The sequence below is a fragment of the Urocampus carinirostris genome, chromosome 14, assembly GCF_059441175.1.
Source record: "Urocampus carinirostris isolate Australia breed hairy pipefish chromosome 14, RoL_Ucar_1.0, whole genome shotgun sequence".
NCBI lineage: Eukaryota > Metazoa > Chordata > Actinopteri > Syngnathiformes > Syngnathidae > Urocampus > Urocampus carinirostris.
The window spans coordinates 18,165,440-18,188,970 of record NC_142362.1 but is presented as its reverse complement, the minus strand read 5'-3'; the positions used below and the strand labels follow the sequence as shown (position 1 = coordinate 18,188,970).

The window sequence follows — 23,531 nt, the reverse complement described above, 5'->3', positions numbered from 1 at the left end:
GCGATTGAAGTGTGTAGGCGGCCCTGTATGCCGAGTATAGGTGTAGTGAAGCAGTGTGCTCATAGTAGTGAAGCTATGGAAAGGTACAGATAGTTAACTATTCAAGCTTTTTTCTTCCTAAAAAGGTGACAAAGTCCCTTCGTCATTATTGGGGCAGAGAGGGATGAAGTTTCGTGCATGTCCACAGGAACACGATCGCTATGGTGACCGAAATCGTGTGATCACGTCACTGGAAAAATCAGGAGCTGAAGAGTTCATGCATAAGTTCAGTGTTCTTGCAATAAAATGTTATTTTACAATAAAAGTGCCGTTGTGTTTATGGAAAGCTTTGTTAAGATGCAAAAGACGGCACCAAAGTTAAAGTTCTGTTTGTAATGCATCACAAAAAGCCATTTTCCTCAATTTTGGGGGAAACAAATATTTTCAAGAAACTTTGCAATGATAAACTGTTGTGTACTAAACAATGGTAAAAAATAGATATACTTTTTCTTCTCATGAAAGATGAGGGTTGAAACTTTCTATTTATATGTCCTATGGCAATGCTACAGAACAAAAATTTCTGTAGAGCTCCAAAATGAGTCAAAATGGCAAAAATTGGCTGGCACGGACGGGCCCTTCCCATTTGAGAGACATCTGGCATTAAATGAGTTAAGCAATGATTTCTGCATATAATAAATTGTTTTTTTTTCTGTTTGTAGACCAAACTCCTTCGTGATCATCACCGCCAACCGTGTCATCCACTGCAATACGGACACACCCGAAGAGATGCACCACTGGATCGGACTGCTGCAGAAATCCAAGGGAGACTCCAGAGGCGATGGGCAGGAGTTTATAGTCAGAGGTAGCACAAAGTAATCAGGCGCAATAAAACCAACAGTGTAATAAAATGTTGTTTCCCTCCTGCAGGCTGGCTGCAAAAGGAGATGAAGTCAGGCGTAAAAAGCACGTCTCTGAAGCTAAAGAAACGTTGGTTTGTCCTCACCACTAACTCCCTGGACTACTACAAGTCATCTGAGCGTAGCGCCTCCAAACTGGGAACCCTGGTTCTCAACAGTCTGTGTTCAGTAGTCCAACCGGACGAAAAGGTCTTCAAGGAGACTGGTGAGTCCATTGAAAAAGAAAACTGGTCCTACAAAAAAACTACATTAGACCCCAGAAATACGAAGTAATCTGTTCTGAGATGGGATCGCAATGTGAAAATCATGGCAATGGATCAAAACTCATAGTAATAAACTTATGTGATCTAAACCCCCTGGACCCCAGGTAAAAACTTTACAATTGTATGTACATATTAGACATCAGTAACAAAATTGGAAATGACAAATGCTACTTATATGTAATATAAATGCTTATGAATAAATGATGTTATAAATAAATATAAACGTTAAATAAATGTGAAATTGTTTTTCACCTTTAGTGTGATCTGAGGTGGGACAGTAGAGTTAGTGGGTGGATGCAGACGGGAGAGGAGAAGGGAGGATCATAGAAGGGGAGGATTCAAATTAATAATTCCCTTTATGGGGATTGTCACACCCTAGGACCAAAAATTGTCCCGATCGTTGATTAGTTACGACCATATTCCTTAGCAAGGGTAACAATACGTGCGCCTTCTTCGTATTTATCGATATTCGCAAGCTCGTTTTCACAGATCAGCATCTTACATGATTTTGACCGATAGCAGACAGCCATGTTAATAAATACAGTACAGAAAAATATAGTGTTGTATTGTATTGAACTCGCAGTTATTACAAAGCACACAAGATTCTAAACGGAAAAAGAGAAAGGCATTGTGGGAAGGAGTTTGGCCAATAGCATAGTCGTATATTCACGATACTATGACGGAAACCAATAGCAGACCAGCATCTTATATGACGTCGACTAATAGCAGACAGGCATCTGAGACTTAAATTGCCTATTCATAGGTATAAACACAAAAAAGGGAAATATTGGAGAGTATTTGGCCAAGCAAAATAATTTTGTGTCTATTTCCTATTATGGGGGAAAATACTGAGGGAACAAAAAAAGCATCTGATTCAATATTGTAATGTGAGAACATCATAAATTAGGGACACCATAATTTTACCTTTTGAGCAGCGGTTTTCTTATCGAGTTCCTACACCAATTTTGTCCCTTGTTCTCACCGTTCTTCCTTCCCCTTGTCACTAACTTTCTCAGGACGTATTATCATCCGGGCTCTACCGTACTGTGGTAAAACATGGTGTAACGCCGCTCTTCCCGTCTTAGGTTACTGGAACATCATCATCCACGGCCGAAAGCACTCTTACCGCCTCTACACCAAAATGCTTAATGAAGCCATGCGGTGGACAAACGGCATACAGGGAGCCATCGACAGCAAAGTGCCCATCGAAACGCCGACGCAGCAACTCATCAGGGACATCAAGGTTGGATTTTTTGGTTTCTCGGCTATTATGGCTACACCAGCACGTGAAAAACATTAATATACTCAACTCTTTGCAGTCGTGCAAGTCTCTGGCAGGGACACAGTGTGTAGTAAAGTGAGGTACTCACTATGTGTGTTGTGAAAACACTTGTTTGCCGCTGTCCCTTTTACTTGATGTCCTGCGGTGACGTATCCCGTTGTTTATGGAGCCGGACCGAGCCGCTGTTTTCCTTTTTCTTCAATAGGAAAGCAGTTTGAATGTGGAGGCGGTGGAGCAAACGTACTGGAGAAACCCCATCCTGAGATACACCCAGCATCCTTTGCACTCCCCGCTCCTACCTTTGCCTTACGGAGATGTCAGCATCCACTGTGAGTTACTGGCAAATTTTGGATCCGTTTATATGGTTTCCTATTTTTGCCCATATGGATATACATATAAGGCGGCACGGTGGATGGGTGATTAGCGCGCAGCCCCACGGTGCAGAGGTGCAGAGGTTCAGGGTTCAAGTCCAGCTACCACAGTTCCCCCGTGTGGAGTTTGCATGTTCTCCCCGTGCCTGTGTGGGTTTCCTCCGGGCACTCCGGTTTCCTCCCACATTTCAAAAACATGCTTGTCAGGTTAATAGGCCGGTCCTAATTGTCCCTAGAGGTGAGTTGTCCGTCACAGTGTGGTCTGCAACTGGCTTATCCTCAGTAGGGCCGCGGGGGTGCTGTAGCCCATCCCAGCTATCCTCGAGCAGTGGACAGGGGACACCCTGAACTGGTTGCCAGCCGGTCGCAGAGACAGGCAACTCACTCGCTCATTCACACCTAGGGACAATTTGGACCGGCCAATTAACCTGACATGCATGTTTTTGGAATGTGGGAGGAAACGGCAGCGCCCGAAGGAAACCCATGCAAGCACGGGGAGAACATTTGGTTATTCTGAGATAAATATTTCAAGATTCAATATATTTTTACAGATTTTTCTAGTACAATAAGAACATTTCTGCCCTTTATAAGTAAAACAATCTTACAGTACTGTCATGAACCAGAACAGGATCAGGACCCTAATGCGTGACGTTTCTCACACAAGCCTTTTATTTTACGGGAAATGGGGAGTCATGCACGTTAGGCAGCAGTCTGGCGTGGGATGACAGGAAGTCAGAGGCCGACGAGATCGATACCAATTGCCCGAGCAGATATCGGACAGGTGGGGTCGATACCGTACAGGACGGGACAGACAGGATTGATATCAAAACAGGATATCGAAATTAAACAGGACAAAGTAGACGTGAATGAAAACTAGAGATAATAATAAACAGGACTAAAATAGACGGGAACAATACCGGACAGAAAACTCAAGGCAGGAAAACCAAACAGAGTCAAAACCCACGTCTTGCAGGGCAGAGGTTAGTTGACCATTCCATTGTCTGGAATCGTTCCTGTCTATCTCGTCCTGCTTGTTATCGGACTCCAGTGTCCTATAGCTGTTACCAATCCTATCAGTCCTAATTTTTTATTTGTTTATATTTATAGTGCAAAAGGAAAAGGGTTACACGAGCCTGCAAGACGAAGCCGTCAAGATCTTCAACTCCCTGCAAGAGATGGAGGCGGTTTCCGATCCCGTGCCCATCATCCAAGGAATCCTGCAAACGTGTCAGGACTTACGGCCGCTCCGAGACGAGGTCTACTGTCAGTTGATCAAGCAGACCAATCACGTCCCGCACCCCAACAGTCCCTCCAATCGCGCTCACTGGCATCTCCTCACCTGCATGAGCTGCACCTTCTTGCCCTCTCGAGGCATCCTGCGCTACCTCAAGTTTCACCTTAAACGGTATGATAAAATCTGCTTAACATCCTGATTATTTTTTTTTTGTATACAACAATCCTTTGTTTTTCACAAGGGTTGGCTTCCAAATAGGACTCGCGATAAGTCAAAATCCGCGAAATATGAAATACTCTATTACACATTAAAAAACAAAAAACACACCCTAGTTAGAGGCTGTTTAACAAATAAAAGTACTGTATGTCACAGACCAGAAACAGACACAGGACCCAATAGCGCTCATTTGCTCAGTTTTTATTAATAAAGAGGGAGAGTAGGGCTTGCTTCCACGATCCAATGGTTGACAGACAAGGGTAGCAGTTGGCTGGAGACGCGGAAGGGGCACTTCTGTGTCGAGCGAGGATGGTCGGAGATTGGCAGGAAATACAAGTCGTTAGCAGGGACGGGAGAGCAAGGGCGGTGCCAAGTTCGGAAACAAGGTCGGCAACAGGTGTCAGGCAGGTAGTGGGGCAAAACAGGTCGGATATCGGGAAGGCAGAACGAGGCAGATTCAGGTCCGGAAACAGGTTGGTAACAGGTATCAAGCAAGGAAAAACGGGGCAGGAAAAGAGTCTGAACGTGAGAGCTTGCCGAGCTGGAAGCAACGGTTCTCAACGATCTGACAGGGTTCTCTTGAAAGCCGGGGGTTTGAAAAGAGTTCATTAGCCAATCAGCTCTCAGGGCTGTTGGCGCCAATTGAGAAGTCACAGGTGCCTTGAATCGGCAATCATGACACTGTACTTTATAAACAAGAGAAATGGGCACCGCCAGGCTGTGCTTGCCCAAGACACACCACAGGAAGTGGTGCCCATACGACCCTGTTGGTTAAGGGATCCGCGAACTATGAACTTTATAAGCTATTTACTTGAAATCCTTTAAAATGATTGAATTCTAATGTATTTTCAAGGATTGGAAAGTGCTTGAATCATGGGTAAAGTGCTTTTAAATGCTTGGAATTGTAGCCATGTTTTACGACAAGTGTGCTTAAAAACTACGCCGACACTATTCTTTGGTGCCTTCACTATGCCATTACATTTTTCTTCGCTCGTGATTAACGGCATTAGTTTGTATGGCATTGTCCTATGAAGCCTCACTGCTCCAAATGGGTCCCACCCAAGAGGACAGATGCACCTAAAGAGGTCACTATGACATGTGCATTAGTCCAAGGAATATGTTTTAATGATGGACATTTATTATGGGCCAAGCAAAAACTTAAGGTAGCGTTTCCCAGTGGTAAATTGTTATGGGAAGAACTGTAAGCTACATATTACCAGCATTTTACCCAAAATCTATATAGGGAGAGATTTGTCTATATGGGGAGAGATTTACACACGTATTGTTCAGATCCACAGATATATTCGCGATCTACTCAACATCTAAAAGTCATACATCTGGATAAATCTACACACAAGATTAAAACTCATGTACATAAATGGGGAACATATTTGTGGATATGAAAAATAGATTATTCACACCGGATTTCTTCGTTTCATGGTGCTTTAGAAGTTGAAAATTGGCTTTAAATGTTCTTAAAAAGTGCGAGAAATTGGCCATAATAAAGGTGTACGAATCCTGAATATAAAATATCAAATACACGGACGGGCATAATGGGTAAAAAATAAAAAAATGAATTGGGGGCGGCAATGGCTCAGGAGGTAGAGCGCTCGTCTTGGGATCAAGAGATCGCAAATCGAATCCCGGCTTCTCCGTGTTACATGTCGAAGTGTCCTTGGGTAAGACACTGAACCCCTAATTCCCCCAATATGCAGGTTAGCGCCTTACATGGCTGCTCGGCCGCTATTGGGAAATGTGAAGCACACTGTAAAGCGCTTTGGGAAGTCTTGACTTGAAAAGCGCTATATAAATGCAGATCATTTCATTTCATTTCAATTGAATTTAAAACATGACATCACACTCCCAAAACACTGCACCAGATGTAAAGAAATGTTTACGTTTCACGGAAAAAAAGTGAAAATAAAATAAATGGGAAAAAACGTTTTCTTTTTTTGTAACACATATAAATATTTTGTTTAGACTTAGGGGGAATTAATTTAATATTTTGTGAGAAATAAGCTAATATTTTCAACAAAAAGATTTAATTTAGAATAAACAAACATAGGTAAAAAAAACAGTCAAACTAAAAAATGAATACATTAAAAACATGACATCACACCCCCAAAAGACTACATTTGATGTACAGGAATACAGAGATTGTTCTTACACTATATACATTTATTTCAGAGTTAGGGGAAATACATTGAGTATCTTCGTAAGACGTAAGTAACATTTTTCAACTAAATATCTGCTAAGATTTATCAGCTTATTTATGTAACGGCAAATTTGAATTTAAACACCACTTTTTAATTCAGATGGTGTTTTGTTGCCATCATGTGGACGCTATTGGGAAACCAAGATGTGGCATAAAATGTTAACAAGAATAGAACATTCCAAATAACTAAGAAACTGTGCTTTATAAATGTTTTATTACAAATAACTTCTGTATTATCAATTTATAATTAAAAAAAATAATATACAGTGGTACCTCTACTTACGAATTTAATTCGTTCCGGGAGTAGATTTGTAACCTGAAAAATTTGGAAGTAGAGGTGCCTTTTTTTTTTACTATCCCTCGAAAATGCGCGAGCAATAGCCTGACCAGTTGAAACTTTTTCTGGGTGATAAAGTTCCACGAATTCCGGGACTTTATGGAATTTTGCCAAGATGTCTTTAATTTTGCCTTTACGCAAATTATGTCGCAGGTAATTTATTTTCCCTTAATCCACAGAAGTAACAACCTTTCCATCTCATCGTTCACAGGCGATCTTTTCTTTGAAATGACAGAGAGGCCTTTGGAAGGAGTCCGACATTTTAGCACTTCCACCACTTTTTTACTTCAGTTGATATTTTGTCGCCATCATGGAAAACAAATATATGGTGTAAAAATGCCTCTACCTTCCTTTTTGTGAGAAGTCCAACTTTGTTGGCGATAGAAAGCATCTCCCTCTGCCTTTTGGTGGTTTTGAAATCAACTCGTAATTAAATAAGATTTGCGCTCACATTATCTATGTTCGTCAAGCTGTTACATGTTCAACTGAGACGCACAGCTACAAAGGGGCGGGGCGACTGTTTAGCCAATCAGAATGCAGAACACAATGCGCAATGAAAATCGACGTAGCGAAACCGCAAAAAGTATACCACGACGCTGCACTGTATTTTATAATGTCTGTGATCTAAAAGAGTCCATTGAAATTCTATATTCTAATGTGATTTTAGGATAAAGGAGCTGTTCCCTAGGACTGAGATCGAAATGTTTGCGCATTTCATCAACGAGTCTCTGAAGAAGACGAAGGCGAGGGAGTTTGTCCCCTCCCAGGAGGAAATTATCGCGCTGCTCACTCGACAGGAGATGACCACCACCATCTATTGCCACGGGGGCGGCTCCTGCAAGATCTCCGTCAACTCACACACCACTGCTGGCGAGGTTTGAATTTTTTGGGGGGTATTTTTTTTCACATTTTTTGATTTCTTTTCAGGCATGTCAGGCATCCAAAAACACATCTCCCCAAAAGAACGCTCACCAGTGATAGGTCTTTGTGATTTTCTAGGGAGTAGTTGACAGCCTGTTTTAACTCTACCTTTAATAATTACGACCTTGTAGTAACATAATAATAACAAAGTAACAACATACTGTACTCATAAAACGCTAACTTTTTTTTAGAAACTCATATAAAACTGGTAGCTCTTCATGCTAATCAGTGAACAAACACAAGAAAAGAAGCTTTCAGCTCAAAAGTCTAAAGAACACGTTCTTGAAATAGAAGTATGAATCTTGTTTTTCACTTGAAAATGATCAGGATCCAAACAAGCAAAACATTGCAAACACCAGCTATGTCGGGACCAGAACAGGAAGCAGAACCCACACGCGTAACGTTACTCGCAGTTCATTGGGGAGAAGAGAAAGGAGCGCACATTCGATCCAAGATCGTTGGTCGTGGGGAGTAGATTGCTCGGAATGCGGAAGTGGTCAAAATCAAACAGATTGGGCGCGAACAAAACAAGAGCAAAAACACAGAAAAAAAACGGAGATTCACAGGGCTTGGCAAAACAAGAGCCAAAACACGGGAAAAACTGAGATTCTCAGGGCTTGACGTGTCAAAACAGAGTTTAGCAGGAGTTTCGCAGACGCTCCGACAAAAAACGACTCTCAGGACAGCGCTTAAGTAGTCACAGGAAGCAATCCGCCAACGAGCCCCAGTTGGTTTCCATGGGTGGGGCCAATTGGGCGCCATGGCAACCATGACAAGCTAAGCTGTTTTTTCTTATCTTCACTAAAGATTTTTCATATTATCTATTTGTTTTTTGTTTTTTTGACTGCAACTGCATCGCTGCAAACCCAATCGTTTTGACTCACCATCAGAATGACATTCGACTCTTCTAGACCAGAATGACATTAAATATTATCACCGTATTTCACAGGCAGTTGAGTAAGTTACCCTAGACGTGAGAATTGCCCCATAAAGCCGACTCGACATTTAATCTGTGGCCTGTGCAGCCCTTTGAGACTTCTTGTGAATAAGGGCGTCACAAATAAATAGGACTTTGTTACGACCAGAACGGAATTAGGACCCTGATACGTAACGTTAATCACAAGTTTATTGAGATATAGAGGAAAGGCAGCGCCCACGATCCAGGGCTTGCTGGACGCGGGAAGTAAGCCGCTCACAGAATCGGAAGGTGTTCCGTATGCGGAAGTGGATCTTCCAGAGCAGGAGATCGTAGTGTAATAGACGGAAAAACAGCTCGATAGCCGGGACAGGAGAGCAGAACGTGGTCGGGCTTTAATTGTTTCAGTTAGTTTTGTATTTTGTTTGTTTTATTGGGGTGCCTTTGCGTTTATTTTGTTTTTTGTTTATGTTCTATGTATTTTTGGGACATTTTTTGCTTTATTTTTTGTTGGTTTTGTTTTCATTATTTTGATTTTGTTTTTCGTTTATCGTTTTAGGGTTCTTGTTAGTTTTGTTTCTTTTGTTGGGGGAATTATTTTTTTATCCCTTTGTTTTTGGTGTACTTTAGTCCATAAAACTTGGGACAAATAAGCATTTTCTCTTGTAATTTTATGAATTGGAATCGGCAAACCCAGTAAGCAAGCCACCTGTCACGGTTGCCCAATGCCCTCACTTGGCTCTGCCCGTTTGGCGCCAGCTGCAGCTCGTTGCCTGATTGGCTTCCTTCCTATTTAAGGTCAAACCACTCACTCACCCCTGGTCAGTCCGTCAACGAACCTCTGCACCCGCAAGATGTGTGTTTTGACTGCTTGTGTATCCTGTCCAGTATCAATCCTGTCTATCTTGTCCTGTTTGATATCTGACTCCAGTCTCCAGTATCGGGTATGGATCCAGTCTATCCTGTCCTGTTTGATATCTGACTCCAGTCTCCAGTGTCTGGTATCGATGCCGTCTGTCTTGTCCTGTCTGATATCTTGCTACAGTCTCCGATATCCGGTATTGATTCAGCCTGTCTCATCTTGTCCGATATCTTGCGCCAGTCTCCGGTATCCGGTATCGATCCCGTCTGTCTCTTCCTGTCTGATATCTGACTCCAGTCTCCAGTATCCGGTATCGATCCTGTCTGTCTCGTCCTTTCTGATATCTGACTCCAGTATCTAGTATCGATCGTGTCTGTACCGTCCTGTCCAGTATCGATTCCGTCTGTCTGGTATCTGCTCGTGTATCTGGTATAGATCTTGGCTGTCCCGTCCGGTGTCGACCCCATCTGTCCGGTATCTGCTTGTGTATCTGGTATCAATCCTGGCTGTCCCGTCCTTTCCGGTATCGACCCCGTCTGTCCGGTATCTGCTTGTGTATCTGGTATCGATCCTGGCTGTCCCGTCCTTTCCGGTATCGACCCCGTCTGTCCGGTATCTGCTCGTGTATCTGGTATCGATCCTGTCTGTCCCGTCCTGTCCGGTATCTGCTTGTCTCTGGTATCGATCTCGTCGGCCTCTTTTTTCCACGTCAGACTTCTGTCTTACTTCTTCTGATCCCCAAATCACCGGCATTTGTGTTCACGCGCATGACTGCCCCATTCCCGTAAAATAAAACTTGTGTGAAAACGTTACGCATCTGGGTCCTCCTCCTGTTCTGGTTTTGACACCGCCAGGGCCCAATGAGACCCAGTGAGACCCCCGTGCCCAGCTCCTTCACTTTTTGTTTTCTTTCTTCCCCTCATCTTTCTTCTTTTTACTCTCTAGCAACAGACAGTCCATAAAACCTGGTCAAAATAAACATTTTCACATGTGCATTTATGAAATGATGTCAGATGTGATGCAACTAAACAAGGAAGCCTCAAGGGCTCAACGAAACCCAATCAGATTTGTTGTTGCGACCATTGGCTGGTGTCGTTCTTAAGAGTGCACCGATACCCTGACCCCTGTTTTTTGCATCAGGTGGTGGAGAAGCTGATCAGAGGCTTGGCCATGGAAGACAGCAGGAACATGTTTGCGCTCTTCGAGCACAACAACACAATCGACAAAGCTGTGGAGAGCAGGGTTCTGGTAGCAGACGTGCTGGCGAAATTTGAAAGGTGAGATCCTCCGGATAACAGATTATTAGGATTTGAATGAACTGACTTCAACTCCTTTCCTGCCATTGACGTCATATACGTCCATAGTTCGATTTCAACCAATCTGGCAGCAAGGAGTTAACTAGTGCTGGGTTTGCACAAATTAGTCAAGACCTCAGGAAGATTAAGCATACATGGTTCAAGACATGATTATGAAGCAGAACTTTCCTTAATTTTAATCATTATTGTTGTTGTTCTTTTTACGCCATCACTAGACTGGCTGGCAGTGAAGAAGTAGAGGACGGTGGCCAGTGGAAGCTTTACTTCAAACTCTACTGCTTCCTGGATGTGGAGAGCATGCCGAAGGAGGGGGTGGAGTTTGCTTTCATGTTTGAGCAGGTCAGTTTATACGGACTATTTAGAAAAAATGAATGACTGAATGATGTGAGTAAAAGAAAATTAATATAAATAGATGAATGGAGTATGAATATGACAAAATGAAAACTAATATTTAAAAAAACTGAATAGATTTATTTGAATTTAAGGAAATACAGCACCAAATACTTCAATAAATAATGATGTTCAAGCATGTCCGTTTTTAGGGAGTAAATGTTGTCATAAAATGTAAATTGAAATAGATAGATAAGTCCAATATAAATCCAACAGAAACGATATGAATATGAAAATATATGTTATCATTCAAATGTAAGTAAATACAGGACTACATACCTAAATAACAATGTTTGAACAGGCCACTTTTACAAAGGACTCAGAATCAATGATTGAATGAATAGCAAAAATATTGGGAATAAAAATAACGAATCTCAAGTATAATCTATCCAATACAACTGCAACATACTTAAAAATAAATACACAAAATTAAAATTAGAAAATTAAAATCCAATAAATTAATAAAAATTCTCAGCTAATATTAATTTCATACTGCAGTCGCTGTTTCTTTTTTACCTTTGCAGAATATGGTTTTGTTTTCTTAGTTAAATTTGCGCATTATCTTTTCCATATTTACTTATGTATTCATTATTTTGTCCACTAATTTATTCATTCACTTCTTGATTTTTTTGGGTTCCAGGAGTATCTGATTTTTTGGTTCCAGGAGTATCAATCTTTATTTGATTTTTCTTTGAATCACTCGCTTATTAGTCATGTCACGACAAGAACGGAATCAGGACCCAAATGCGTAGCGTTAAGTTTATTGATAGAAAGCGGAAGGGCAGCGCTCACAATCCGGTGCTCGCTGGACCCGGGAAGCAAGACGCTCACACACTCGGATCGTGATCCGAATACGTAAGTGGATCTTCTGGAGCGGGAGATGGCGGTGTCGATGACGGAAAAAACAGGTCGATAGCCGGGACGGGAGAACAAAAACATGGTCGGGACCAAAAACGTGTTGTTAGCTGGGACGGGAGAACAAACAGTCAAAAACAGGTCGTAGCTGTAGACAAACAGGGCGATCAGGAAGGGACGGGTGGAAAAACGGGTGCTAAAAGTGGGACCGACGGGAGTCAGAGTCAAAATGCTTGCCTTGTAGAAACAGAGGTTCGCTGGTGGACTGACAACAGACGAATGAAAGGACTGGGCTTAAATAGTATAGCCAAACGAGCGGGCACAGGTGATCCAAATGACAAGTCAGGAGTCCTTATGAGCATTTTTGTGAATCATATCGAGGTTCAATAAATGTTTACTTTTAGAATAGAGGAGCTAATAAAAATAATTATTGTTGGAGTGTTCAATGTGAACAAACACTACCACACAAAGCAAAACCAATCCGGAATTAGAATTAGAATTGTCTTCATTTCTATTTTCATCAATTACAATGTAGTGAACGTTGTTAACGACGAGATTAGATGCGGCACTTCGGGATAGCCACGTTATAAAGACTTCAAGGTGAAAAATAAGAAAAAGAATGTCAGGATAAATAGGCAGAAGTATTTACAAAGTTGTGCTTGGAGACCGGCTTAAGTGTTATGTGCATAGTAACAATAATGCTGTGAAAAAACATTGCCTCGTAACAATAGTGCAATGAAAAATAGTGCAGTAACATTTAGCAGAAACAAAATTCCAAAATAAGTGTGCGCCGAACTAAAAAGGAATGGTATCCTGTGTTTATGACGAGTGTTCATTTTGAATTTCAGCGCCAAATGGGACATTTACTCATCTTCTTTATTTTCTTTTGACATAACACCCCATCTCGATAAAATCAGGCTTCGTAGCAACTGACCGTGGACAGGACCGGACACGACTGCCAACCCAATCCAGTCCTGACACTCCGACTTTGTTTCTGCCCCCTCAGGCCCACGAGAGCCTAACCCGAGGACACTTCCCAGCCCGCGAGGAGACCCTGCAGCACCTAGCGGCCCTGCGCCTGCAGTTCCTCCACGGTGACAAAACCCGGGCAGCGTGGAACCTGGAGAGCGTCTACCCCGTGGGGCGCCTGCGCGCTCGCATCTTGCAGTACACCAAGATGAGCGCCGCTTCGGGGTCCGGCCAGACCCTGGAGCGGCGCAGGACCAGTTTTCTGGACGGGACCCTACGGCGAGGCCTGAAAACGGGCTCCCTGAAGAAGCAGCGCATGGAGGAGGAGCAGATGCTGGAGATGTGGATCAAAGAGGAGATGTCGGCCACCAGGGCCAGCATCGTGGAGAAGTGGTGTCGCCTGCATGGTCTGCTTCAGCACCAGGCCATGCTCAAGTACATGACCATCATCAAGGAGTGGACAGGTTATGGATCCACGCTCTTTGATGTGGAGGTACATATGCTCTTTGATTTCACCTTTGCTTTAGAACAGGGATCGGCAACCCAAAATGTCGAAAGAGCCATAACCGAATATGATAAAAAACGAAAAAAGCTGCAAAACATTTTTTTAAATCCAAACAAAAAAATTACTCATGCATAAAGGTTTGTCACTTATTTTTTATATTTGTTGGAAATATGTTTACAGCATTGGAAAATGTTAAAATGGTCTTGTGTTGTTTTTCCTCTGCTGTGGTTAGCATGCATGTCAGGACCAGAACAGATACAGGACCCACTTGCGTTACGTTTCTCTCAGTTTTATTGGGAATAAGGGTAAGGATTGCACACATGATCTAGTGATCGCTAGTCGCGGGAGGCAGGTCGCTCTGAACGCGGAAGTGGCACTTCCGTGGCGAGAGATGGCGGTGCCGGGAATGGAAAAAACGGTCAATGGCCGGGACAGGAGAGCAAAAAACGTGGTCGGGATTAGCAACGAGTACAAAGCCAAGAGAGGAGAGCAGACGTGGTCATGATCAAAAAATGGGTCGAAGCCAGGAAACAGACGAGGGCAAAAACAGGAGTAAGTCAGGGTCGAAAAGCTTGCCTAGAGTAAACTGAGGTTCGCAGACGGACTGACAACAGGGGACGGATAGGAGTGGGTTCAAATAGGGACAGAGAGCCAATCAGAGTCCGAGGCAGTTGGCGCCAAAGGAGCGGGCACAGGTGAAGCATATCGGTAATCATGACAGCGCAGCCCCACGGTGCAGAGATTCAGGGTTCACGTCCAGCTACCGCAGCCTCCCTGTGTGGAGTTTGCATGTTCTCCCCGTGCTTGTGTGGTTTCCTCTGGGCACTCCGGTTTCCTCCCACATTCCAAAAACATGCATGTCAGGTTAATTGGCCGGTACAAATTGTCCCTAGGTCTGAATGAGCGAGCGAATTGTCTGTCCATGTGTGCCCTGCGACTGGCTGGCAACCAGTTCAGGGTGTCCCCTGCACACTGCCCGAAGATGGCTGGGATGGGCTCCAGCACCCCCGCGACCCTACTGAGGATAAACGGTGCAGATAATGGATGGATGGACAGAAACCGTAGTCTGTCTTGCTGTTGTGTTTGTAAGCTTCCTTATCTCTTAATCAAGGAACTGTAATCATCAATAAGGGGAAACATTGGCTGAGGTTGACAAGTATGGGATAGCGATTTAAATTTAAATCGTTGTCATAACTAATTTTTCCAATGTTATGTACAGTGCAAAGAAGGAGGCTTCCCGCACGATCTGTGGTTGAGCGTGAGCGCTGAAAATATTTCGGTGTACAAGAGAGGGGATCCCAAACCCCTGGAGACCTTCCCTTATGAGCACATCATCTTCTTCGGAGCGCCACAACCCTGCACGTACAAAATCACCGTGGACGAGAGGGAAATGTTCTTTGAAACGCCGCAGGTACTCAGATTGACGTTATCGTCAGCAATTGGATATAGATTACCGTGTTTTGCGGACTATAAACCCCAATTTGCCCATACATTTTGCACCTTAGATACTGCAAAAAATTGGTGGATAACATTGGGAATGTAAATAGTATGTATTCGTGTGCGTCACTTCATGAGGTTTTACGGTTTACTACCATATTTGTGGTGACCAAAATCGCAATTCATTGTATGCAACGGGAATCGAGTCGGTAGTGAGAGTGCCGAAACCTTACTACCAAACCGCTAGTGATACAGTCAATATATGAAAAAGGCTTTACATTTGATCTCCTTACCACACTATTTTTACAGTGCCAGAATGGAGAAAACAAAAAGTTCTGAAAGATATAAATGAAGGCAAATTCAGATTCCTCATTAGATACACTAAAGTAGGTGTGGGAATTGCGGCTCTTTTTAGAAAACAGTTTCTGGCACTGTGAGTAAAAATAGTGTAATAATGGGATAAGATCTAATTCCTTTCTATATATCATCTACATCCCTACTGGTCTCGTGGTTAGGTTTCTGCGTTGCACTTCTGTGAGCCGGGTTCGATTCCCGCTGCATGCAATGCTTAGGGGCCGGTCACACAGACATTTGCGGCTGAATCACGGCCAGAAATTTCTGCCTTTGAGGCGGACGCCATTGGACACATTAAGATCGCCATTCAGACGAGATACAGCGGTGCTTAACACGCAGTCGGAAATTCGCGCGCGGGTGGCAGCGCGAAGTTATTTGGCGCTGCTCAAATCTTCAGAGCGTGGGCACACAGTCTTTCACGAGCGAATTGAGGCTGAACCACAGCCAGAAATTTCTGGCCGTGAAGCAGATGCTGTTGGGCGCTATTGGACGTATTGAGACCGCCATATAGACGAGATAGAGCAGTGCTTTACTCGCGGTCGGAAATTTTCACGTGGTTGGCCGCGTTCAAAACTTTTGAGCTGCTCAAAAGTTTGAGCACAATTAAACCGCGTGCCGCACACGTGGTCAACACGAGGTAATGACGCAGAAATGACGCGGAACGACGTGCTCTGGCCGCGGCCAGGGCGTGCTTACACATGGGTAGGACGGAAAATTTCAGCGGGTAATCGTGGGTGGAGCATGGTAATAGCATGTTCTGCGCCTGTATCGCGGTGTTATTACGTGAAATTAGCGTGTTACGCGTGTGACAGTCAAACGCCTTTCTCCGCGTATAAACAGCGCGAATGCCGAGCACACGTCATTTGTGCTCGTGACGTCAAGGGGGTGAACATGGATCCCCGTCAGCGTAGTTTCTCTTCATTTCGAATAAATCTTTCGGTGCATTCGCAACAAAACTTTAATTCTGGGACCTTAGCTTAGCCTTTTGGTTGAGAGTAAGAGTCCCGGCTCCTGAGTTTTGTAGCGTAATATGAACTGATTGATAAAGGATAATGAATAAAGAAGATAGAACAATCTCCCCTAACCCCCCCCCGTCAACGTAGTGTTCTCGTCTTAATCCATATTTATTTCTTGGCATTTCTTCTCAGGATAACAAAATAAAATTGGTGCTATAGCTTGAAACCTTGATCTTTACGGGGATGTGTCTTGTGCGGTTAAGGTTGCTACAGCCCGGTGCCGTGATTTGCATCCCCTCGCTAATACAACTACCTTTACCTCGTTTTATCTCACTTTTAAGTAATGTAATGGCGAACATATAACTAAAACCTCATCGTCTTGCATTTGTTGGAAATGTAATACAACATAATCCACTCCGTCTCTGCTTTTGTTGTGAACGTAATCGAACAGTAATGCACACCGTATATAAAATCCTCCCCCCATCGCGTGAACGCGCATTCTGCTGCGCTTTCAACGAAAGCGATCGTATTCTATATAAAACGCTTATTAAAACTATAAAGCGAGATAATTATAACAAGTGGGAGATCCTAGTCTATATAACGCGTTAATTTAAACAATAAAGTGCGATCGTATTCTACAAAATGCGTTTGTTAACGCGGATGAAAAAGTCAAAAGCGATCGCAGCAGAATGCGCGTTCACGCGAGGGGGTTTGGGCACAACACCGGCTCGGGAGCTTTTATACCCGTGGTCCACACGAGAAAATGACGCAGAAATGACGCGATGAGGAAGCGGAACAGTCGCCGGCGTCTTTTTTCCGGCCATACCACAGATGAACAGTGGGTTGGCCAAATTTGCGCATTTTCCATCCCGGGCAACCACGGGCAAAAAAAAAAACGCAAAATTTTAGCCGTGATTCAGCCGCAAACGGCTGTGTGACCGCCCCCTTATTGTTGAATACAATAGCGCTTACTGTAGTTTCAATGGGTCTTATAACCAAGTGCGCCTTATTTATGAAAAATATATGACAAAAAGCTACATAAAAGACATTTTAACTTTCCAGGTTGGCGAGATAACAAAGATCATGAAAGCTTACATCAACATGATCGTCAAGAAGCGATGCAGCGTCAAGTCGGTTTCCAGCTACGGCAGCAACTGGATCAGATGATGGACGGCTCCAAAATTCAAGTAGAGTGCAAAAAGAACAAAACAAAACACGAGATTCTGACAATGAATTGTGAAAAAAAAAGGCTATGAATGTCGCTCAGAAAAAATGTACACTGGTCCCCCGTCACTTTTTGAATATTAATTTATTTCATGTCTCATGACCAGGTTTGTAATATTCCGTATTTCCTCAAATAGTGATCTGTGGACTGTGTAGAAAATTACCTTTAGTTCTTTACTTTTAATGGCTTTCTTACAGGGGTCGTACAGGTGCTTGAAATCCTTGAAAATGCTTTAATGTTGTGTTTTCCAGGATCAAAAAGTGCATGAATTTTGGGCAAAGTACTTATAAATACTTCACAGTGTTGCCATGATTCTCAACAAGTCTGCATAAAAATGACGCCAACAGGGGTCTCTGGTGACTTTGATTTGCCATTGCATTTCTTCTTTACTTGTGATTAACTGCGGCTGGCATTAGTTTGTACGACATTGTCCTTATGGGTCAGACCCAAGAGGACAGGTACATGCTACACCTAACCAGGGCACTATAAATTGTGTATTTCATATCAATTATGGATATTTATTATGGGCCGTATCAAAGATTAAGGTAGTGTTTCCCAGTTGTAACTTGAAATGGGAAGAACTTCCTGCAACCGAAAATGTAAGCTACATATTACATAAATATGTTTTACCCAACTCCTATATGGGAGAAATTTATCTAAAAAATAATTAAATTCGCGATTGCCTCAAGATATAAAAATCATGTTTTGATAAATTTACATGCAAGATTAAAAACCAGTATGTAAATCACAGATATATTTGTGGCTCTGCAAAATACATAATTCACACCAGATTTTTTTTTCCTTTTAATGGTACTGGTGAAATCGAAAAATAGGCTTTGAGAGTCCTTGAAAAGTGCTTGAATTTGGCCATGAAAAAGCCTTGTTTGTAAAATAATAATGACTAAATAATTGAATTATTATTGAATAAATACAAAATATTGAATAAAGAAACTCTGATTAACCGATTTTGAGGATAAAAACACATAAACACTTATACCTTGTTGTTTGCACTTATTTCTTTAAAGGTATTTTTCTAGTATAATAGAAAAATGGATTCCTGAAATAATAAAAAAAATGTTCTGCAGTTGGTAGATTTCTTTTTTTAAACTTTTTTTTCACCCTAATCTATGTCAAACTGTTTTCGTAAAATGAGCCTACACGCTTCAATCTTCTAGATAAGATCATTTTAAACACATTCAAAAATTTAATTAGCAGCCCCCCCCGCAACCCTAATAAGGATAAGCGGTACGGCTGATGAGATTAGATGAGATGAACTTACTTTTGGAAGATGCACTTCAAGCGGTCCTCCTCCGTCACCTCTTCTTTACACTTTACACCAACCATATTGAATGGATGCAAAAGATATTAAACAATAAAAACGTCAAAGTTCTTAGCGCGCTAGAGATACAGTACACGTAGTATGTTTACACTCGAACTAGGGAGAGAAAGCGGATTTTTCACTTCCGGGTGGATGCTGGGTGACCTCTCACAGCGCCACAACAGTACTGTCCTGTACTCGGAAAAAGGTGCACACAATACAAATTCTAACTCACAGCGATGTCCGGATATTTTCCGAACATCCCCCGAAAAATGTTTGTATCTACCGTTTTTCGTAATGTGAATGTTCATAAGTAGGGGAGTGTCTGTACTTCAAATGAGCAAGGTTTTCGGCCAGTTGGGTGGAAAAAATTGTAAAAATAAAATGGTAATTTACACAAGATGTCACCAAACAAATACTTAAAAACGTGTTTTTTTAGTATGATAGGAACAAAAATACTTAGAATAAGGGAAAATATTGTATCTAGCAGCTGGTCGATTGTTTTGTTGTATTAAGTTTTTATTTTTATGTATGTCGAATTAGTTTGTTAGGACGAGCAGACAATCTACAATATGCTAGTCAAGATATTTTTATAATATTTTAAAATAGGTAAAATGTACTTAAAATGGCCACAAGATAGTGCCAATGCGGCAGGTTTTATTTTTGGTGTTCACTATTTGAGGAAATAGCATTTCTAAAAATAATTTGAGACAACATTTCCCCCTTTTATTGAATGTTCTCTCGAGAGTTTAGTCAGATGTGAGTGTGCCTGGGACAAATTACCTTATCGAGAGTGTTTATGTACTAATCACTTGAATTGAAAGACGTGGCCTTTAACTTCGTCCCCAAGAATGGAAGACATATTTTTGACACCTCCATGATTGAGAAAACCGATGCAATTTGCCAAGAAGCTAAAATATGGGTGCCAAAATTTTGTCTATATAAAAGATGGTGGTTCATATTGCCATGATAATGCTAATATGGAGTTAACCTTCCATGTCGTTGCTCATGTCCAGGTTAACTTACCTTGTATTTGTGCACATGCTACACGGACAACAACACGCAACACGTGCACACATACAGTGCTGTGAAAAAGTATCACCTTCCGGATATCTGTGGGTTTTTTTTTGCATTTGTATCACTCACAACGATCATCAAACCAATTTTGATATCACACAGAGACAACCCAAGGAAATGCAAAATGCAGTTTTGAAATGAGGATTCAAGGATCAGGTTGACGGATTAATGAATTCCGGGTCTTACCAGAAGATCCTGAAGAATAATTCACACCTAGGGACAATTTGGACCTGACATGGATGTTTTTGGAATGTGGGAGGAAACCGGAGTGCCCGGAGGAAACCCACGCAGGCCCGGGGAGAACATGCAAACTCCACACAGGAAGACTCGATCTCGTGATGTCAGAACTGTGCCACACACGCGCTAACCAATGTTCCACCGTGCTGCCCGCAGACGACATAATAGACAAAATTTCGGCACCATATTAATAGCGGAATAAGCCAAGGGTGGAAGCTGTTATAGTGTATATGTGTGTGTGTGTTTTACTGCGTATGTATTCATTTGCAGTATAGATTGATTAGAAAATGTCCGTTTTATGGTCAAAATAGCAAAATATACAGGTAAAAAATGTCATTTGCTCATTGGTGTGCCTTTTCAGTTCAGCAATTTTTGATACTGCCCTCCATGTTCCCCAGGGTACAGCTTACACATCATTCCTAATGATAACAATAATATTGAAAATGTCTCCAAAGCCAATTTTTCATCCCGATATCTTCAAAAATCTGGTCAAGCTGCCGGCGGCCACACCAGATTGTTCATGGACGTCGCCTCTACTGATGATATTCGCCTTTTTTGATTGTGTTCGACTAGAAACAAACAAAAAAATCAGCGGAAAAAGTGTTTTGTATAAAAAAATAATAAAGATGTTTTAATAAATTATTGTATTTCAAATCGCTTTGCTGTATTTTTGTGTTCTTATTTTATGGTTATTTGTTATGTTAGTTTAGAAATTTTCATCTGAACATGATCTCTATGGATGTCCATAACGATATTTAAGATAATGCAACTGGATAAGAATGAGTTAGGCATGTGTTACATTTAGTATTAAAGCGTTTGTATAATGTTTAAAATGTCACGACCAGAACGGAATCAGGACCCAGATGCGTAACGTTAACCACGCGTTTATTGATAGAAAGAGGAAGGGCAGCGCCCACAATCCGGTGTTCACTGGACGCGGGAAGCAAGCCGCTCACAGAATCGGATCGTGTTCCGAATGCGGAAGTGGATCTTTCGGAGCCGGAGATGGCGGTGTCGAGGACGGGAAAAACAGGTCGATGGCCGGGACAGGGGAGCAAAAATGTGGTCGGGATCAAAATCAGTTTGTTAACCGGGACGGGAGAACAAACGTGGTCGGGGTCAAAAACAGGTCGTAGCCGGAGATAAGCAGGGGAATCAAGAACAGACAGGTGGAAAAACGAGTGCAAAAAGCGGGACCGGCGGGAGTCAGGGTCAAAGTGCTTGCCTTGTAAAAACAGAGGTTTACTGACGGACTGACAACAGGCGAGTGACAGGACTGGGCTTAAAAAAGACGAGGAACCAATCAGGTAGCGCGCAGCGGCTGGCGCGAAACGAGCGGGCACAGGTGATATTAATCAGTCATCATGACATAAAAAAGACCTATTTTACAATATAAAGATAGATAGATAGATAGATAGATAGATACTTTGTTCATCCCCGAAGGGAAATTCACATTTCCAGCAGCATCCCTGAGCTGAGAACAATCGAGAACAATCGAAAATAACACGGGAGCTGCTGCCATAATCATGGATTCTTCAATATACACACTTCCTTCCTATGGTGTTTCAAATCTTTTTTATTAGTTTATAAAACCAATTATAAACAAGATATGTTACAGCATGTCATTTATACAAAGATAAAGAAAACAAACAAAAAACAAAAACATGAACCCCAAAACACGATATAGGAAACAGAATCGGGCAGAATACAGGAACAGTAGAACGGAGTTTGGATTGGGAATCGATACAGAAATACAAATTACAATAGAAATACTGCAAATTACACCTGCAGCGATTCTACAAAAAATCTTCAATGGAAATATCACAAAACTACTACAAAAATAAATCTACAGTAACACTGTACTAAAAAAATACTACAGAAATACTGCAGATATACAACAAACATTCTTATATGGAAATACTACAAGATACAACACAGATAGTACGAAAATACTAAAAGAGATAATACTAAAGTTATATTACAAAAATACTATAATCATAAAACTACTGTGATAATACAAAAATACTACAAAATACTATCTATCTATCTATCCATAAATCTATCTACCCTGGTCATATCCCTCGAGTGGGGTGACCGACAGCAAGACAAACATATACAGACAAAAAAAAATATCTACTTTCGAACTAGAACAAAAGTACTATAGAAATACTAAAAGAAATACTACAATGGAAATACTACAAGTAAATTACTTCACATATACTACAAGACTTGTAAAAAAATAAAACAACAGTAACACTACAATAAAACTACAGAACTTAAATGTCAGGACCAGAACGGAGACAGAACCCACTTGCGTTTCTCACAAGTTTTATTAGAAGAAAGAGAAAGGGTTGCGCCCACGATCCGGTGATTGCTGGACGCGGGAAGCAAGTCGCTCTGAACGTGGAAGTGCAACTTCCGTGGCAAGCGATAAGCCAAAAAAGGAGAGTAGACGTGGTCGGATCAAAAAACGGGTCGAAGCCGGGGAACAGACGGGAGCAAAAACAGGAGGCAGTCAGGGTCAAAAAGAGGCTTGCCTAGCATTAACTGAGGTTCACAGATGGACTGACAAAAGACGACAGATAGGAGTGGGTTTGAAGAGGGACAGAGAGCCAATCAGAGTCCGAGGCAGTTGGCGCCAAAGGAGCGGGCACAGGTTCATCACATCGGCAATCATGACATTAAATGAAAATCTGACTAAAAAAAAAACTACAGTAATACTTCAAAATCAAATAACAAATGAAGTGCTTAAAACAGGGACATAATATACTATTTTGCTCTAATTGTGGTCATTTCAAAACCAGTTTGATGAAATGAATGTATTTCAAAAGAAGTATAACATGTCACATGTGGCCCCTGACTCCAATTAGGTTCCCACCCCTGGAGTAGAACATGGAATGAGTAAGTATGCAAATGATCAAGTAATAGGGGCCCCAAATCTAATTTTGCTTAGGGCCCCATGAAGGTTTGGCCCGGTCCGGTTTTCAACCATTACTAGAACAATACACTTCCGACTTTGCCAGATGGAACGCACTTCCTCCCTCCTTAATAGGTAGACCAAATCTTATCTTTATGTCCTGAGTCAAAGTGTTGTTTGTAATCATTCCGAGTTTCAATGTTTCTAGTTTTACTTGATAAGAAAGAAAACAAAATTTGCTGTCAGATGAGTTTACGGTAGGTCGTCTACACAGGGTAGGATGTTTCGGCACAACAGTTTTAGTTTTATTTACTCTAATTTTATTTTTATTTTTAAATACTGCATTGTTGGTATAGGAAGTCAGCATAGAAAAAGAAAGATTAATTCTATACTGGGAAGTATAAACCCACAGCTTCTTTTAAAAAAGGAAAAGTTCCATTGGGGCGGCAGTAGCTCAGGAGG

At 41.9% G+C, this 23,531-nt stretch overlaps 1 protein-coding gene and 1 long non-coding RNA gene across 2 annotated transcripts in view; one reads left to right on the top strand and one right to left on the bottom strand.

Annotated features, from left to right (window-relative positions):
• LOC148352840 (unconventional myosin-X-like) overlaps positions 1–20,116 on the top strand; it is an 80,310-nt gene extending 60,194 nt beyond the window's left edge. The window contains exons 25-35 of the mRNA XM_088352330.1: positions 699–841; positions 907–1,101; positions 2,245–2,402; positions 2,647–2,770; positions 3,920–4,217; positions 7,482–7,689; positions 10,654–10,790; positions 11,045–11,168; positions 13,081–13,536; positions 14,768–14,959; positions 17,358–20,116. Coding sequence (XP_088208456.1) covers positions 699–841; positions 907–1,101; positions 2,245–2,402; positions 2,647–2,770; positions 3,920–4,217; positions 7,482–7,689; positions 10,654–10,790; positions 11,045–11,168; positions 13,081–13,536; positions 14,768–14,959; positions 17,358–17,462 — 2,140 coding nt within the window. The 3' untranslated portion in view covers positions 17,463–20,116. The remainder of the gene's footprint in view (positions 1–698; positions 842–906; positions 1,102–2,244; positions 2,403–2,646; positions 2,771–3,919; positions 4,218–7,481; positions 7,690–10,653; positions 10,791–11,044; positions 11,169–13,080; positions 13,537–14,767; positions 14,960–17,357) is intronic.
• On the bottom strand, positions 814–2,903 carry LOC148352841 (uncharacterized). Its single transcript, XR_015852647.1, has 2 exons — positions 983–2,903; positions 814–911 (listed from the first exon to the last, which is right to left on the bottom strand). It is a non-coding gene; the product is annotated as an uncharacterized LOC148352841 (long non-coding RNA).
• Positions 20,117–23,531: the final 3,415 nt, after the last annotated feature.